The 17,805-nt window shown below is 35.0% G+C and overlaps 2 protein-coding genes across 2 annotated transcripts in view; one reads left to right on the forward strand and one right to left on the reverse strand.

Moving 5' to 3' along the window:
- mideasa (mitotic deacetylase associated SANT domain protein a) overlaps positions 1 to 8,778 on the reverse strand; it is a 20,386-nt gene extending 11,608 nt beyond the window's left edge. Inside the window, exons 1-2 of the mRNA XM_073853013.1 lie at positions 8,394 to 8,778; positions 2,268 to 3,835 (exon numbers count right to left, since the gene is read on the reverse strand). Of these exons, the coding sequence (XP_073709114.1) occupies positions 2,268 to 3,617 (1,350 nt within the window). The 5' untranslated portion in view covers positions 3,618 to 3,835; positions 8,394 to 8,778. The remainder of the gene's footprint in view (positions 1 to 2,267; positions 3,836 to 8,393) is intronic.
- A 2,476-nt stretch (positions 8,779 to 11,254) lies between these two features.
- On the forward strand, positions 11,255 to 17,415 carry slc35f6 (solute carrier family 35 member F6). The gene is made up of 6 exons (XM_073816787.1): positions 11,255 to 11,424; positions 13,297 to 13,369; positions 13,608 to 13,779; positions 13,923 to 14,135; positions 14,314 to 14,424; positions 16,233 to 17,415. The coding sequence occupies exons 1-6, from the start codon at positions 11,348 to 11,350 to the stop codon at positions 16,706 to 16,708; spliced, it is 1,122 nt and encodes a 373-aa protein (XP_073672888.1). The 5' UTR covers positions 11,255 to 11,347; the 3' UTR covers positions 16,709 to 17,415.
- Positions 17,416 to 17,805: the final 390 nt, after the last annotated feature.

A 17,805-nucleotide genomic window follows, 5' to 3' on the forward strand; every position in this document is an offset into this window, starting at 1 on the left:
ATTATCCTGAAAAAAAAAATGTATCACAGTTTATACAAAAATATGAAGTAGCACAACTGTTTTCAACACTGATAATCAGTGTTTGGGAGTAACTAGTTATATTTAACAGAGTTACGTAATAGAATTACAAAATAATTACATAATCTGTTACAGTCACTGAGAAAAAATGTGTTATTAAATTAGTTATTTATAAAAATGTTAATAATTACAAAGGGGCTTACATCTAAATACTTCTTGTATTAGTGTCAATGACATGACCTCACATCTTCTGTCTGATTGCATTTTTTTTTCAGATAAAAATTGTTTTAAAAAGATGCCATATACAGTATATGAAGTACCTCTCCCATGTATGTACTCACAAAATTAGCTGTATTTTTTTTTTCTGTTATTCAGAGTGTCAAAATATCATGTGGTGCAACCGTCCAGCCATCACTGCTTTAATCTTTAAACTTACGCTAAATTTATTCTGATTAATTTTCTGCCCTATTTGGCATGATTTACAAAATGTTTTGTAATCCTGTATAAAATTGCAAAGATTTGCATTTATACTTCCATCATAATATACAAACAATCTTTGTCTATTTTATGAAATATCATGTGGTGCGACCATTAAAAAAACTACCATTTTGGGACTTTTATGTTGAAATCCGTTCAAAGATAGGACTTTGCATCATATACTAATTTGCCAAGGACCCATTGAAGCATTAAAGGGGTCATCGGATGCCCATTTTCCACAAGTTAATATGATTATTTAGGGTCTTAATGAGAAGTCTATAACATACTTTGGTTAAAATTTCTCAATGGTAGTGTATAAAACACTCTTTTTACCTTGTCAAAATCAGCCCTTTTTAAAGCGAGCTATTCTGACCATGTTCTTTTAAATGCTAATGAGCTCTACTCGCCCCGCCCCTCTCTGCCATGAGATGACGAGCAGTAATGTTTACTTTAGCCACATTTAGCTGTGAAACTCGCTAACATTACATAGCATTATTAGGAAAGGCCATTTGTAAATATGCATAAAAAACCCTTTTGCTGTGGGTGAAGCTGCATCACGAATGATTCGCTCAAACATAGACGCATATGTAGATCGGGATCGGCACTTTCCGAAAGTAACCTTAATCTTTTGCGCATTCAGCGTGAGTAAATGACGACTGCTACGTTCATTATTACATCCAACAACAGAGCACCTATTCGCTGAATCAGAGACATTCTTGTCTTCCCCTGCACCTGAGTCGACACAATGGCGATCGGAGTCTGACTGTTTCAGCTCGGAGAGGGCGGGTCTAAAGTAAGGTGCTCATGTCAATCAACTATTGTGAGAGCGGCCTCTGTCAGTGTGCTTTCACACTGACAAGAAGCTAAGAATGTCCTGATTTTAAAAAGGGGAAATTGCTTTCAAAGATTAAAAAATACCACTGGGTGGATTTTTATCATTGTAGGGTGGTTGTGTACACAAACTGCCAACACACATTAATGTTCCAACAACATGTAAAAGTAAGTTTTGCATCCGATGACCCCTTTAAGAAGGTTTGTAACTCTCTTTCAAATTTAGAAAAACAACAAAACACATTTTTAATGGCTGGTATGTAGTTACCACATTTGGATATGTGTTGCACATTTCACACATTTCTTTAAAAAGATTTTTAATTATATAAGGTCTGTGTGTCATTTGGAGTGACCACTAATCATGTGGTGCAACCAATTATAGCAATAACTGTATTAAATAAAAAAATAAAACATAATTTCTGTGGTTGAAATATGAATCACTGCTACAGCATGCTTAAGTGAATGGTATTTTTAAAATAGTTTTATGCAATTTACAGGAAAAATAAATCTGCTAATTACATTAAAGAAGGCAAGTCTTACATTCTAGAACAAAAATATGAGATCATTATTTACAAAAACTCAAAGAGCTATTCAAGTAAAAAGAGGTGTAAAGTCTGATTTTGTGGTGGTTAAAGTAATGAATGACTCTGAAATCAATGTAATTAAAAAGTAATCAAATGTAATCAGTTTGCTTTAATAAAGTAATTGAAATATTTACACTACTTACTACATTTTAAACAGAGTAACTTGTAACGTATTACATTTTTAAAGTAACCTTACCATCACTGTTGATAGTAACAACAGTTGAGCATCATATCACCTTATTATTTCCAGCCCAGTATGTCCTAATACGTAACATTTAATATAACATAAACTTACGTTTGCTCATCCACTCTTGTTAAAATAAGCTTCAAATAGATTCCCAAATGAAACGGACTCACCTTTGCTGGCAAAAACTCCATCTCCGAAGCCTTTTGAGCAAGAGTCTCAAGGTTGATCTCCTTTGAGGCCCTCCGTCGTCTCGGAGTGCTTTGGATGACCCCGACTGTTGGTCCTTGGACTCCCGCAACTCCTCCGTTTTGGGCAGAAACCTTGTCCTTGGATGTCTGGTTGCCTGGAGGAGAGGCTCCATCTTTGGAGAGCCGCCGAGAGCGGCGAGGGAGGACCTGACGTTTTCTTTGGGTCTCCTGGGGGTCTGGAGTGGCTTCTGCAGAAACAGATTCCTGATAATTTGCTCCCTGCTGACCCTGAACAGGATGTTGTGGTTGAAAGACTGTGAGCTGGCTCTGGCTAGATTGTGTTTTCACCTGAGCGCTTGCAAGATCTTGTGACTCTTGTTTGACTAGCTGCTTTTCCATAGTCTCTAGGTGTTGAAAATTTTGTGCATGCTGTTGCTGCATTTGTTGCAGCTGCTCCTGCATTTTCTGTTGCTGGTATTGCTGTTGCATTTGTTGCAGCCGTTGCTGTTGTTGCATTTGATGCTGCTGCTGCTGCTGCTGCTGCTGCTGTTGTTGCTGCTGCTGCTGCAACTGGCGCATTTGCTGAAGCTGTTGCATCTGATGCTGGCGATGGAGCTGTTGCTGTTGCAACTGCAACAGCTGCTGTGATTTCGGCTTCTCGTTATAATTCATATTTAAAGATGCATTGTTGCCTTGGAAGACTTGTTGGAAACCAGGCGGTTGCTTAGTAGATCCGAATGCCAACTGGAAAGGTTGCAGAGTAGAGTCGGACATATTGTGATGCATTCCCTGAGGCTGATACTGGAGGTCTGAAGGTCTGTGGCCTTGCTGGAGTGCCTGAAATTGAGCATGATGCATGGCTGCCATTGTGTGATGGTCCCAATCCGACCCGGGCATGTGAGCGGTGTCTGTGTATGACTGTGAGGAACTTGGTGAATGCTTCTCCAACTTTACAGGCTCCAGTTCATGACTTTTGTGAATGGCTCTTGGGTCATCCATACCACCTAGAGAAGGTCCAAAGTTCTGCGACCACTTGTTCGGGACACCCTGAAACCAAGTCGCGGTCTGCATTGGGTTTTGAGGCGTCCACTTTACTGGACCTGATTGCTGGAAATGGCCCCGGACCTGATATGCTTTATCAGATTTGTAAACGCCCTTGACTTCAGGGCTAGAATCCACCATTACCTCTGGGCTGCTGTGAGTTTGCTCCAAAGATTGAGCGCCCACGTTGTAGAAGAGATCTCCTGAATGCTGCATTGTTTCACCAATGGCTTCAACATTCTGCTTGCTAATACTGTTTATGGTTCCTCTCTGGTGTGGAGAAAGACTCATGGCAATTGTGAGAAAACTATAAGGCAAGAAAAAACCTGGTGCATTCAGCACTTCAGTTTTAATCCTATTACAAGGCCGAGTGTAAAAAAAAAATGTTTTACAGAGCAAAGAACATGCAAGATTTTGTAGGGTCTAGGAGCCCCACCTCCCTCTTGCTTCTAGTATAAAGGTGGTGTAAATATTTAAAAACTCATTATTCCTCAGGCACAGGAAATGTTCTAGAAAGGAGAGAAAGACAAAAAGTAAGGTTTTGAAGTCAGTCACAATAGGAGTATAATGATATCTTCATTATACACAAAATAAACAAAAAAGACTTTTAAAGTAAAATAGGTCAATGACATAACACTCATTTTATTTTGTCTCCATATGTGACCGTGGACCACAAAACCAGTCATAAGTAGCACGGGTATACTTGTAGCAATAGCCAAAAATACATTGTATGGGTCAAAATGATAAATCTTTCTTTAATGCCAAAAATTATTAGGATATTAATTAAAGATCATGTCACATAAAGATATTTTGTAAATTTCCTACTTTAAATATTAGAGGTCGACCGATGTATCGGTTTTGTCGATTAATCGGCACCGATAGTTGATTGGCGGAACTATCGGTTTTCGGCAAAAATCTATGGCAATAGTTTTTCCGGGTTGCGCTCTGTAATTTATGTTTTAGCCTTTTCTTCAGGCCGCTGAAGCATGGTGGGTTTGCATCTTGATTGGCACTTTATTTCACAATGCCATTTTCCTTGTTCTTATTTGATTTTAATAACTGATCAACAAAAATATGTATTAAAAATTAAGATAAAAATGATACAAAACGAAATTCGTTTAAGAAGGGGTTTTCCACAAATAAAAACGTACGAAGTGGTCAAAAATTGTGTCTGACCCTCTCAAAATCTCCCGTCCAATTCAAACCACTTCCTTTATGACATTTACAAATTACACAGACTTCTTCCGTAATTAACATATTAAACTGAAACAAAACACAAACAAATAATAATTAAACATAAATGTAAAACAGAAAAAAAAAATTCTTAAATGGCTACAACAATATAGATTGCACTTTCTCTTTCCGTTTGATCTGTTGTTTCAACTAATCTTTGCCGCTTTTTTGATCATTCTTGAAGTAAACATCTGCCCGTTTGGTGATTAAATAAACTGTTTTAGATTTCTGCTTGAACTACACAACGTCTCCTGTGTGTGTGTGATACCTGCGAGTTGTCCGGGCAACGTAGCGCCGCACTTTTGGCCGGTTTCATAAAGGGTGGATGAAAAATCGATTCTCCGATGCATCGCAATCCTCTCTTCAACTAGCTTGTGTTTTTCCCTCATATGGCACGTGTGTGAACCAGAAACGCGGCAGGCTTCATTGCACAGAATTTGCACTGTGAGACACGTGCGCATTGCTTGACAGTGTGCGCTTCCACCCGCAGTGTTTTACTTTAGATATGCCTTAATTTCTGCCGTTTGGAATGCAGTACTATTAGATGCACTGACAGAATTTCATTTGTGCTTTGTGTTTATTCGTCCTAAAAAGCTTGATTGCGGATGCGTTAAATGCACTTGCATTTTCGAATACTTTTATACACAGTCCGCTATGTTTTCAGAGCAGGACAAAACATCTGATATATTGAAACAGATCTGTGCATTAGTTTGAATGCAGCCTGTTAAAGCAGCCACTGTCTATGATCTCATCAGTAATAATCAAACGTTAAAAACAAAAAAACTATTGTCTGTAAACTTTCGGATACTTAAAGAACACTTATTTTAAATGTGTAAGTGTTTAAAAAAGGAGCCTGCTTATATAATAAAAAATAAATAAAGTAAATTTTGCACAAAATAAATTTGATATAAAATGTATATGAAAATGTAGCCATGTGCAGTAATAATGAAAACTGAGAATGTGACGGATGGTTATATTTAGTTGATATTGAAAATCGTAATTAAATTGAATCTTAATTTTTAAGATGGCAGTACTGACATACAGAGATTCCAAATATAAACAAAAAGCATAGAAACTTTTTTACATATTGTTAAAATGTAAAGATTCCCCCCCCTTTTTACAATGAGCCCATTTGTAACATTAACTAAGATTGATGAAAGCTGTAGAATAGAAGTGTTGTTCCTTGTTAGAGTGTGTTAATTTCAACATTGACTGATATATTGTTAAATTTACTTTATTTTGTTAACATTAATGAACTATGAAATCACTTTAAAGATCAATATATAATTAATATGAATATTTTTTATTAATTTACAAAGTATGGTTTAGTAGTTTTTAAAAAAAATAGTAGAGCACTATTTTAGTTGCCATTCAGTATCCATTTTCAAAAACTATCGGTTGATTAATCGGTATCGGCCAGTGTGGTCCAACCTAGCTATCGGTATCGGTAAAAACCAATATCAGTCGACCTCTAGTAAATATATCAAAACCTAATTTTTGATTAGTAATATGCATTGCTAAATACTTCATTTTGGCAAATTTAATGACAATTTTCTCAATATTTAGATTTTTTTGCACCCTCAGATTCCAAATTTTTAAATAGTTGTATCTCGGGCCAAATACTGTCCTATCCTAACATACCATACATTACAAAAAAAATTTACCCTAATGACTGGTTTTGTGGTCCAGGGTCACATATATTCATTTACTCAAAAAGGCATTAAAATGCTACTGATAACTTGAACACACATCTTTTATTCTTAAAGGGAAAAAAAAAGGGGTCATGAAATGAGAAATCAAATTTGCCTTGACCTTTTGGCATTTAAGAGGTCTTTGTACCATTAAAACATCCTGCAAGTTTCATAGCCTAAAACGTCCTCCTCATTATAAACAAACCAATTATTTTTAATGGCATCCTTGATTGTGTCTGAGAATTGATCAGAGCATTTTGTTTAGTAATCAAGGCACAGTGTCACAAAGAAACATTTGTTGAAAAATGAAGCGGTTCTAGAGCTGACTGCAGCTGCATCACAAACGGTAAGTAAATTATTTCATAATGACTCATAATAGATTTGACTTCTTCTTTTGATCATGTTGTCAGAACACTCACATGCAATAGCGAGGGGGGAATTAATACGGTTTTGACGTTAGCCAATCATAACTGTGGCTGATTCCTGACAAGCCTTAAAGGACCCGCCCCTTAAAACAGGATGTTTTAGACACAGGGTCAGAACGAGGGTTGAAAATAATCCTTTTTCCACATATTTATTTGTTTTGTTTTTTTGTGTGCAAACAAACTTAATTAACATTATAATAAGTTATAAGTAAACCTCAAAATAATAATTAAATGGAAACATTAATAAATAATTTAAGGGGAAAAAAAATCACATTTAAACGGTTTTGCTCAACATTGCAAAACATTTGTGACCTGGGACCACAAAACCAGTCATAAGGGTCAATTTTTTGAAATTGAGATTTATATATAATCTGAGTAAATAAGCTTTCTATTCATGTCTGGTTTGTTAGGATAGGACACAACTATTTAAAAATCTGAAATCTGAGGGTGCAAAAAACATCAAAATATTATATCCAAAAATTCTTAGCAGTGTTTATTACTAATCAGAAATTATGTTTTGATACATTTACAGTAGGACATTTACAAAATATCTTCATGGAACATGATCTTTACTTAACATCCTAATGATTTTGGCATTAAAGAAAAATGTATGATTTTGACCCAAACAATGTATTGTTGGCTATTGCTATAAATATACCCAAGCTACTTATGACTGGTTTTGTGGTCCAGAGTCACATTTGTGTTCTCCTCTGAAAAAACATTGAAACAAAAACTCCAAAAAACTCCAAACTTCAAATGCACAAGCATTTATTTCTTTTATCTCATTTTTCATGTCCTCTTAGGTGCTTTAGTTTTTTTTAACATAAATTCATTTTGATATTTTTGGGGAGCACAAATTTCAAAATGTCAGGGTAAAACAACTATCCTGATATTAAAATGAAAAGAACAATTAAAAGAAAAAAGTTGTAGTTTCAACATGCCAAAACTTTTTTGAAAAAGAAAAAAGTACAATAAATTCAATCAATTGAATTAAACTTTTCTTAAAAATAAAACAAAAAGAGTACACTCGGCACACAAACAATTTTTTGATGTTTTCATTTTCATAAAATCTCTTATTTGTAACCCAAAAAGTCAATGCTGACACCTAAATAATCAAATCAAATTTCTACAGCCGCAGAACAGTTCAAATGAATTATAAACAGAATGAGTTGTGAAGTAAACTTCAGATCATTAATTACAAAACAGGCCACAGCATGTCAAAACTGACTCAGAGAATGACATGACACTAAATGCAAATAACTCCTTATGCATCCCATTAAAGAATGGCTGTTTGGTAAGAAACTGTGTGCAGAGAAGGAACAAAGTGGCCTAAAACCAGGAAACTTGACAAACACAAATGCAGAAGGCAAGAGCAGACAGCACGGGAGGGGCATAAAAAGTGCAATGCAAGACAACAAGAATTACAGGAAGTGAAGAGGGAAAGGGAGAGAGAGATGGGGAGAGAATACGGGAGAGAGAGAACAAGCAGAACTACTTTTCAACCCATTGGTGACCCCTCCCAAACTAGCAACTAACGTTACTATTAAAATACTTGTTATAACAATATCTATGTCTAACCAATGCTGCAGAGCAAAAGCAAACCACACTGCATACTTCCCTGTATGACGACGAAGTCAGTATTTGTGCACTTCACGTTTTCTTGGTTTATTGAACGACAAATCGTGTATGAAACCAGATTAAGACTGTAGCGTACTTACACTGTTGCAGTATGGTATTGACGTCCTCCTTCCTTTTGAAGTTCGGGTGACAGCCCCTTACAAAACAGTTCCAACCCTGGGCAAAGTCAACAGCGTGCATGACCATATACACGAACAATGCAGTCTGTCGTAATCGCCTAGACGTAAGTGCGCACATTTGAAACGGCATAATACCATGTCATAATGCATCGAGAGGCCTTTCCAACATGTAGCCTGACAGATTTAACAACTTTTGGTATCCGAACACATTTGAACTCTTCAGTTGTAGTCACCAAACCTGTTTTCCTGTCTACATTCTTCTGTTTAAACGCAATTTTACCGATACTGTTTGCAGTGTAGAGTTCGAGGATCCTCTTGAAAAATAATCAATCCATCAAAGTTATTTATCAACAAAACAGTTCGCACTGACGCAGCCAATCAGCGCGTTTCGGATTGAAGGCGAGGCGATGCAAGGCGCAAAAGCGCACGCTGTGATTGGACGGAAGGAACTTGTCGCGCACTGCTGGAATGTGTAACTGAAACAGGACAGCTTTAATTTTCCATATTTCTTTCACTTTTTATGACTTCGAGATATATTATAGGATGTGCTGACAGTGTCATTATGTTAATAATTAAAATAAATAATGAAAAAATCTTGGTTCTCTTACATTTTGCACCTAGCAAGCTCCTTACCACAAAATGTAACAAACCCCAAGCAATGAGAAAGAAACTTCAGGTAGACAGCGTCACCTTGTGCGCTTATCAGTTGCAATACACTGACATGTGGCAAGTCAATTTAACATTAAATCCTTAAACCCAACTACGAGTTTTAGTTTTTAACTAGTGAAGTATAATTAAATACTAGTCATTATTTAAATAACCACCTAATAAAAAAGTAAATAAGTGCTAGGTGCATACAAATAGATTCAAAGATTAAATGCTTAAATGTTTGGCTTGCCATAACATGTCTGTTGAATAAAACTATGATTTTTTTTCTTTTTCTTTTTTTTGAAATAAGCAACTCATTTTAATTCACTTTCATGATTTATTTTTATTCATATTTTACAAGTCTCTTGTAAAGCTCGGACCGTAATAAATTGTGACATCTTGGACAGACAACCTGAGAGACTCTGAACAAGACGTGTTAGTGAACAAAAATATGCAGACCAGCTAAATGAGTTTTTAACGAATTGAAAAGAAACTTGACGCCACCTACTGGCGTGCCAAAAGCTCAGCGAATGACTTTTTTTGGTCAGTGGATTCAAACGAATCGAATCATTTAGGGTGCACAAACATATAAAAATTCATACTATATCCTGAATTAAATAAAGGTTTTTAGTTAAAAGGACAAAAAACTTACTCTGCAGTCTATAGACTCATGACTTCTCATGACAAAAATATTGTGAAAAACTAAATGAGTTTCCGTTCATAACAAGAAAACAAGGGGCAGACTGGTTTATATCATTAACGCCTTTTTTTAATGATTATTATTATTATTTTTAAGATTTTGGAGTGAAAGATTCAATGACTAAATGATAACATATAAAAGAAACTTGACGCCACCTACTGGCATGCTAAAAGCTCAATTAATCAGAACTAATCTTTTCGGCAACAGATTCAAAGGAATCAAGTCACTGAAGTGATTCAAATGCTGCACAAACCTAATTTGGAATGAAGAAATCCCTTAGAAGAATTCATACTATATCCTGAATTAAATAAAGGTTTTTAGTTAAAAGGACAAACAACTTACCTTGCAATCTAGAGACTCTGAACAAGACATGTTAGTGAACAAAAATATTGCTGACCAACTAAATGAGTTTTCGATCATAACAAGAAAAGAGAGGCGGACTTATGTTATTAACGACTTACTGTTTTTTAACAATTCAGAGTGGAAGATTCAACGAATCACTGATGACATAGAAAATGAAATTGACACCACCTACTGGTGTGCTAAAAGTTTAGCGAATGAATCAGAACAAATTTTTTGGCAACAGATTCAAAGGAATCGAATCACTGAAGTGATTCAAATGCTGCACAAACCTAATTTGGAATGAAGAAATCCCTTAGAAGAATTCATACTATATAAAGGTTTTTAGTTAAAAGGACAAACAACTTTGCAGTGTAGAGACTCTGAACAAGACATGTTAGTGAACAAAAATATTGCTGACCAACTAAATGAGTTTCCGTTCATAAGAAAAAAAGGGGCGGACATTAACGATTTATTGTTTTTTTTAACAATTCAGAGTGGATGATTCAATGACTCACTGATCAGTATTGGGGAAAGTTACTTTTAAAAGTAATGCATTACAACATTGAGTTACTCCCTAAAAGTAACTAATAACGTTACTTAGTTACTTTTTATGGAAAGTAATGCGTTACGTTACCTTTGCGTTACTTTTAAAATCTGGGCAGGGTTCGCTTGTTTGTTTTTAATATAAAAAGTTCTGTTTTTGGCAAATGTAAATCCTTTTCACATCAAAAGCCTTAGGTTAGAGAAAAGTCTGCACAAACATAACTCAAACATTTGGAACGAATAAATCTTTTATAAGAATGTATAATATATCCTGATATAATTAAAGGTTTTTAGTTAAAAGCTATATATCTAATATCGCAAAGTAAAATATATCAGTTTTTATTTTTTAATTTTTTTTTACCAACAAGTCAGCAAACAAACATCACAGTCGAACACACTGTTGTTATTCATAATTTTTCTCAAATTGCTGTGTTCTGGTCGCAGTTTGATTGTTTGGATGCTCAAATATGATTCATATATCATATTAAAGCAGACGATCTTCGCACCTCTGTATTGGAAATCTGCGGAAATAACGCGTCAGCTGGTGTGTCACATGATCAACATCATGTGATTTGCATACAGAGGAACGACCTGCTTAGCTGTACTCATCAGCAGCAAGAGAGCCAAATCTTAAGATCACTTGAGTGGCTGATGTTCGCGGTCACACAGTCCCACACTCACCATGGCTTGGACAAAATATCAGCTCTTTCTCGCCGGTCTGATGCTCACCACAGGCTCTATTAACACACTATCCGCAAAGTAAGTAGCACGCACGCGCTAAAAGGTGTTTGTTTACATGTGATATCTGCTTACTTTTGTTAGCTGACCGAACTTTTGCCTCTATTAATAGGACTAACAAGGATGTCTTCATTTTGTCTTTTACAAAACTGTACACCGTGTCCTTATTATTTTGTAAAATCGTGTAATTTTATTACATGTCTAAAGTGAATTTGGACTTTATTTGTTCATTAATGTACGTAAAAATTAGATAAAAACAAGCAAACAAAAACACATATGTACTTAATATGACAGACGACGTTGAAAATCGGACATTTTATATAAAGATGATTAGACGACTCACGTGAAATTGTCATGATCCGGCTTGTGCTGACATGTTGGTGCTGCAAAATCAGCAATTCTGCCACCAAAATCCTTGTGACTATTAGTCAATAGTGCAAACGCAGCGGTAAACATATAACAGTCAGAATCAGGTGGTCCATTCAGTCAAGAAGATATCTGCTACAAATACCGTTAAGTAACTTGTAAACTGATACAGCTTTGTATCTAAAGCAGAAGCTTGATGTTTCTAGGCAGACGGTATTTGATACCACACTTCACTCAGTATCTGTTGAAAATGACACTCAAGGTGATGATGCATCTCAGTTTTAACACTTCAATATTTGTACGCTTGTTTTTACAAAGGCATAATCCCTCTTTTTTATAACCAAATCTTTCTAAAGTCAGTCAAGTCAAATTGTTAATTTTAAAGTTGTTGTTAAAGTCTTTTTTTTTTTAATCATGAATTGTCATTTGCCAGACATGACTGTCATTATGTCAGTCACGCATTGTCATTTCATGGTTGTAAAAATGACATTAGTGTACAGTTTGCATAGTTACTTATTAAACTTAGTGTTTGGCAGCTGAAAGGCTGATTTGACATTTTTAAAGTTTCAGTCTGTGATCTGAATGGATAAAGATAAATGCTGATTTTAAATAATTATCATAATTAAATGTAATCATTACAGCTGAAGTAAAACGTTTAAATACACTTTGCATAATCTGCAAAATGTTAATTATTTTAATTCGGTTATAAGAGGGATCATACAAAATGCATGTTATTTTTAATTTAGTACTAATCTAGATAAGGGATTACACACGAAAGACAATAATAGTTGAATTTATAAAAATTACCTCGTTTACACTTGATTCTTAATGCTGTGTTGTTAACTGAATGATCCACAGCTGTTTTTTTTTTTTTTTTGGTTTAGTGATAGTTGTTCATGAATCCCTTGTTTGTCCTGAACAGTTAATTATTCAGGTCCCACAAATTCTTTGGTTTTTCAGCATTTTTGTGTATTTGAACCCTTTCTAATAATCACTGTATGATTTTATGATCCATCTTTTCACATTGAGGACAACTGAGAGACTCATATGTAACTATTACAGAAGGTTCAAACGCTTACTGATGCTCCAGAAGGAAAAACAATGCAATAAGAGCCAGGGGTGAAAACTTTTGAACAGAATGAAGATGTGTACATTTTTTTTTTTTTTTTTTGCCTAAATATCATGTTTTTTTTTTATCTAGTAGTAGAAGCTACAGAAGAAGACAAAATAAATAAAATTTACCCTGATCTTCAAATTCAAAAAGTTTTCACCCCTTGCTCTAACGCATTGTGTTTCCTTCTGAAGCATCAGTGAGCGTTTAAACCTTCTGTGTGTAAACTATTTCGACTTCAACTGTATGTTTCCTGTTCCTGATCACGGCAAATAGCCACCACTGTTTGGACAAACAGATTTGTGTTTGTTGTTAAGCTATTTTTGAGCCCATGTTTGCTCTATTTACTGTTGGATAAATTTTAATATCGCAAATTACACATTTAATAACCTTACATGAATCTGTTCATCTTCTAGATGGGCTGATATGTTCTCTGCACCAGGATGTCATAATGATCCAGATCATGCCTTCTCCCACCCTTTTGTACAGGTAATCATATTCATCTATCCTCAAGATAGATCAAACCTTCCTCTCAGTACTTTTTTTTTCCAGTACCACTAAGGAAACAGAACTGAAAGTGTTATGTTTTGTCAAAGTGAGAACTGGTTTTGACTATATGTCCTTCTCTTCATATCACTTTTCCCTGACTATGTGGCTTTTCCTGCGTGCATCCTAATATTAAATGACTAATTTCTTCACCGCACATTTCCTCATTTGCCATTTCCAGGCTGTGGGAATGTTTTTGGGAGAGCTGTCCTGTCTGGTGGTGTTCCACATCCTCCTTTGTCATGATCGGCGCAAACCTGAGCCCACGATGGAGCCGGGGCAAAGTTTCAACCCCCTACTTTTCCTCCCCCCTGCCCTTTGTGACATGTTGGGAACATCCATCATGTATGTTGGTGAGTATCCAACATGTGAAATATATTGTGTAGTCTTTAGTCCTTTAAGAGTAGGTTCACATCGTTCAAAACTTCTTCAGAACCTGCTTCAAAACTATGCATAAAGCTTAAACGGGTTCTGTGCTTGTGTTTTCTTTCTTTAGCACTGAACATGACCAGTGCCTCTAGTTTCCAGATGCTTCGAGGAGCTGTGATCATCTTCACTGGACTGTTGTCTGTAGCGTTCTTAGGGCGGCGTCTGCAGCCCAGCCAGTGGGTTGGGATCCTAGTCACCATCCTTGGTCTGGTGGTGGTTGGCCTGGCTGACTTTGTGAACGGCCATGGGAATGACCACAAGCTCAGTGAGGTTATCACAGGTCAGTAGTTACCTTATGCTGAGTGTTTTTAATCATACGTAATGAGTATTTGTCTTTTGCAAATCAGAAAATCCTCTCATGGGGTGCATATCAGGATTTTTTTTCTTCTTTTTATTGTGTCTTGCATCTTTATCTGATTGGATGGTTGCACTGATTTTCTATTGACTTTGTCTTATAGGGGACCTTTTGATCATCATGGCACAGATCATTGTTGCAGTCCAGATGGTCCTGGAGGAGAAGTTTGTTTATAAGCACAATGTGCATCCACTGAAGGCTGTTGGGACTGAAGGTAAAGTGTATTAATGGTGTTTAAAAATTTCAGGCCTGTAAGATTTAAAAAAAAATATTTTTGAAAGAAGTCTCCAGTGCTTTTGATTAAATAGAAAGTTCAAAAAACATGTTTTTATTTAGCTAGACTTTATTGTTTATGGTCAATTGCTAGAAAACGCTAACTGTTAAAAAGATTAAATCAACAATAAATCAAAGGTAGTATAGATTAATAAAACAAACAATGTTGATTGGCTTACAACCAATTGTTGTCATTACCATAGATGTTTGCTAGACCCTATTTAGAAGATCTTAGCTCTCATAAAAGTCTGTGATGAGCTTATCTGTTAATGCCAGTATAAATGAGTGATTGTTTTCTGATTTAAGTATGATGTTATTTGACTCTCAATCCTCTCTATTCATTGTTACTGTGAAATCAGAAAAATGAAGCCAAATATGCCTTTGTTAATGATGAACATCTACTAGGGCCCTATGAAGTTTTTTTTTTATTACGTTAAATTTTTTTTCTAAATTACATTTAATTTTTTTCTGTTTTCATTTTTCTAGACTAAATTTAAATATTTAACAAAAAGCATGTCCAATTAATTCATGAAATTAATGAATGAAAAAAGCATGTCCAATAATAATCATGAAACTTACACAATTTAACAGCAATTTATTCAAAGTTTAACAAAAATAAAAAAAATGTAAGGCCCTATGAAATGCGTTTTATTTTTTCTCAAATTCAGTTTTATTTTGACCAAATTCAGTTTTCCATTAGTTTTCATTTTAAAGGTTTCATTAAATTTTAATATCAAATCAAAATTTTTATAATCAACTTAAATTGTTAGAATTTGGAATACAGATATAAGGTTGAATTGCAGAAGTGTAATCAAAATATAAAAGTATCAAAAAGTTATGGAAGTTTACAATTAGTGTAAAAAATGCATTTACTTTATATAAAATAAATATTTTACAAAATATTTTTGAACCCATAATAGCTATAAAATGAAAGACTTATGTCTAAATAAGTTATGTTCCAAATTTGAAGTTGATATCAAAAAAATTCCTGTGAGATTTTATTTAGGGCGTTATACGACAAACAGCTACCGGATGCCATCCAAACTTAATTTCTTCTTTTTTTATGCCTTTTTCTGTGACCAATGTCTAAATTTCTCTGTCAGTATTACTTCAATCACAAAATAACTACCAAATATGGAATCTTGAGACTCAGACCTTTATTTTGTCAAAGTTTTGATTCTAAAAGCCCGTAATACATTTTGTAATATGACACCTTACACCAGCCACTAAGGGGGTGGAGACTGCAAAAAGATTGTAAAGTACCACTTCCAGGGTAACCTGATTTTAAAATGGTTTCCGCAGGATGAATTTTGAGGATTTAAGCTTTCAAATGATATATACTTTATGATGATTACTAAAATATGTGATAGAAAAAAAAAACAAATGAATAAGAGATGGTGCCAGTAACAATTAATATATTTCTGTCACAATTTCTTTAAGTTAAACTGAACTTTAATTTTGACAGGTTGCTGTGAAGACCTTTGAGTTTTTGTTTGTATATGATATGACAATGTTTTTGATACAAGAAACTGCTCATGAAGTGACTCTCAGAGCAGTTCTCTCACACAGAGACAAGCAGGATTCATATTTAAATAGTATTTCTGCAGTTTAATATTCACAGACACTAGTCCATATCATGTTTTGAATGGTGTACTGACCTACTCTTAATTTATTTATCCAACTTTAGCATCTCATCTTCGACTGATCTATTTCCCAGTGTCTTAATTGTCTTTTCTCTCTCTTTCTTAGGTTTTTTCGGATTTTTCCTTCTCTCTTTGCTCCTCATCCCAATGTACTTCATCCATGTGGGAAGTTTTGCGGACAACCCACGGCAGGTCCTTGAAGACGCGCTGGACGCCTTCTGTCAGATTGGCCATAAGCCTCTCATTTTACTGGCACTGCTGGGCAACACTGTGAGCATCGCCTTCTTTAACTTCGCCGGCATCAGCGTCACCAAAGAAATAAGCGCCACTACTCGTATGGTGCTGGACAGTCTGCGTACCCTGGTCATCTGGGTCGTGAGTTTGGCGCTGGGCTGGGAGGTATTCCACGGCCTACAGATTCTAGGCTTCATCATCCTACTCGTAGGCACAGCGCTGTACAATGGACTCCACAAGCCCTTGATGGCCAAACTGCCCTGCTGTCCTGGAGAGAGAGCAGAGGAAGGAGAAGCCCCAGAGAGAGAGAGACTGCTTGGTGAAGGAAAAGCTGCAAATGAGAGCTAATAATGGACTTTGAACGAAATGCTGGCCACAAAGCATTTTTGGTTCATTTCTATTTGAAGAAAAATCACATTTTAGTATTGTTTTAGAGTTTGATTCAACACTTGGGAACCATCACTACTTATTGCCTAAAACCATTTTTGTGGGCATGTCTCAACTTTTTCTCAATTTTAAAATGGTTTGAATACAAATTTTACTGTAGGAAAGGGAAGCATTTTTATATGATTTAATGCCAAAATAATATTTTAACGTTTTAATTCTGTTTTACACATTTCAAAAACTTTTTTTTTTTTGTTTAAGTGATGTGCTGTTTTGCCATTTTTATTCCTCTAACCATTTTACTTGAGGTATATTTTTAGTGATCTGTGAAACGGATGTTGTGTACTGACAAGAAAATCTTCTGTTAGTTTTATAAAAATATGATAAAAATATTATAAAAATATGAAAGTAGCGCAGAATTTAATGCCACATTTTCATTTGTACATTGTGGATGTATTTGCTTGTGTTAAATGAAAACATGAAGACAGAAGAACTGTTTAACTTTGTGATTATTAGATTATATTTGATTAATTGTGATTGATTATATTTGTGTCACATCTAATTATGTGTAACAACACTTGTACTGGTTTCTGAATGCATTCAGAACTAATATTGATTTCCTAACTAAATGTTTGAACTGTATAAATTCCACAATGAAGATATGTGACCAAGCTAATGATAATGTTGTACTTTGTAATGTAAATCTTATTTCAAAACATTACATACACCTTGCAGAATCTGCAAAATAAGGGGGATCATACAAAATGCATGTTATTTTTTATTTAGTACTGACCTGAATAAGATATTTCACATGAAATAGATATACATATACTCCACAAAAGAAAATAATAGTTGAATTTATAAAAATGACCCTATTCAAAAGTTTACATACCATTGACTCTTAATACTGTGTTCCACAGCTGTGTTTTTGTTTTGTTTGTTTAGTGATAGTTGTTTATGAGTTCCTTGTTTGTCCTGAACAGTTAAACTGTCTGCTGTTCTTCATAAAAAATCCTTCAGGTCCCACAAATGCTTTGGTTTTCCAGCATTTTTGTGTATTT

The sequence above is a fragment of the Garra rufa genome, chromosome 13, assembly GCF_049309525.1.
Source record: "Garra rufa chromosome 13, GarRuf1.0, whole genome shotgun sequence".
In the NCBI taxonomy this organism is placed as follows: domain Eukaryota; kingdom Metazoa; phylum Chordata; class Actinopteri; order Cypriniformes; family Cyprinidae; genus Garra; species Garra rufa.